Source organism: Olea europaea, unplaced genomic scaffold (assembly GCF_002742605.1).
Source record: "Olea europaea var. sylvestris unplaced genomic scaffold, O_europaea_v1 scaffold10843, whole genome shotgun sequence".
In the NCBI taxonomy this organism is placed as follows: domain Eukaryota; kingdom Viridiplantae; phylum Streptophyta; class Magnoliopsida; order Lamiales; family Oleaceae; genus Olea; species Olea europaea.
The window spans coordinates 1-1,794 of NW_019228203.1; the positions used below are offsets into that span (position 1 = coordinate 1).

Below are 1,794 nucleotides of genomic sequence, written 5' to 3' on the forward strand. Positions count from 1 at the left end.
AAAAATAAAAATTAATTTTTTTTTTTTTTTTTGGTGTTTTGAGGTGATGTTGTGGTGATTCTCAAAATTCTAAAAAAAAAAATTATTTTTTTTGTTTTGAGAAACTAACAAAAAGAACGCATTTTCAAGAATTTCAAATCAAAAACTCTAAATACAAAACTCAAAATGAATTCAAAACTCAAAACACAAAACTGAAACACAAAGAGAACACCCCCTAATATTTTAATCTAAACAGCAAAAATTTGAAAACCTGATGCAAACACAGAAATATCAAATGTGAGATTAAGGAAAAACCATCTGAATCACAAACAGCTTAACGATCCACTACAGATCTCTAATTGATTCCAATACAAAATCCTAACAACAAAAAGAAAGCCAATTTATACAACATTTCGAGAGTAACGAAAAACCTAATTTTCCAACCCTACTGCTAAAATCTTTTATCCTCCGAAGCCGTAAAGAGTGCGGCCTTGCCTCTTGAGCGCGTAAACGACGTCCATCGCCGTCACGGTTTTGCGGCGAGCATGTTCAGTGTAAGTGACAGCATCACGAATGACGTTCTCGAGAAAGATCTTGAGGACGCCGCGAGTCTCCTCGTAGATGAGCCCGCTGATACGCTTCACTCCGCCACGGCGAGCCAGGCGGCGAATCGCCGGCTTTGTGATGCCCTGGATGTTGTCCCTGAGCACCTTCCTGTGCCTCTTGGCTCCACCCTTTCCCAAACCCTTGCCTCCTTTTCCCCTTCCAGACATTTTTCCTCTGTTTCAATGGGAGAAATGGAAATTAAGAAGATAATTAGTCAATGATTAATCTGATTTCACTGTTGTTTAGAATGGGAATTTATATATAAGCGAATCGTCTGGGATTGGGGATTTTTTTTATCGTTAGATTCTTTGATAATCGACGGCTAATAATTTCGATCCGTGTCATTTGAGTTGCGACTTATGAGCCGTTGATAAGAAGATTCATTTTTTAAAATGACAAACTTCAAGATTTAAAAAAAATCACGCAAAAGACATTATGGCCCCGTTTGTTTTTCATTATTTGTTCATTAAAATAAAAAATATGATCGTTATTCATCACATTACGCTATCATATTTGACTTTCTATCTTTTGTGTGGGGTCCATAGCGACTATATTTTTCATTCTCATTTTTATATTAATGTAGTTCAAACGGGACATAACATTAAAAATCTCGTTCTTTTGAAATTCTTGTCAAGCTCATCAAAATTATTGGTAACTTTAAAATGAATGATGAGTCGAGAGTGTGTATCTTTGAGAGACTGTTTAAACTATATCAGTTTAAATGGTTAAATCATAAAATTATGCTACTCTTTAAATTAGCATTTCAATTCAGAGCATGAGGTTTGATTCTCTTTATAAATATTTCAATTTTTAATGAAGAAAAATATTATGTCTTCGTTTGTTTCCCATTTTTTCTTCATTAAAATGAAAAATATGACCGTTATTCATCACATCAAGTCATCAAATTTGAATTTCTATAACTTGTGTGAAATTCATAACGACTATATTTTTCATTCTCATTTTTTACATTAATGCGTACGGGCTCTCTAATAGTTTAGAGGAAAGGCTATGAAAATAAAAGATAAAGAAAAATAATAAATATTTTGAGAATAAAAAAGTTAAGTGTTATATATATATATATATTTTTTTTTTTTTTTTACTGTAGATGCTATGCCTTTTACAAATAGAGTGCTTTCTGGAGATGCTAATATAATTAAAATTATGATTTCACTTTGAATGAATAGAAAAAATAAATTTTAATGCACGAGA

At 32.3% G+C, this 1,794-nt stretch overlaps 1 protein-coding gene across 1 annotated transcript; it reads right to left on the reverse strand.

Annotated features, from left to right (window-relative positions):
• Nucleotides 1-202: 202 nt before the first annotated feature.
• LOC111373219 (histone H4) lies at nucleotides 203-823 on the reverse strand. The gene has a single exon (XM_022995723.1). The coding sequence runs from the start codon at nucleotides 750-752 to the stop codon at nucleotides 441-443; it is 312 nt and encodes a 103-aa protein (XP_022851491.1). The 5' UTR covers nucleotides 753-823; the 3' UTR covers nucleotides 203-440.
• Nucleotides 824-1,794: the final 971 nt, after the last annotated feature.

Excerpts from the sequence above, each read along its gene's own strand:
- LOC111373219 (XM_022995723.1), bottom strand. The coding sequence starts at position 752 with ATGTCTGGAAGGGGAAAAGGAGGCAAGGGTTTGGGAAAGGGTGGAGCC.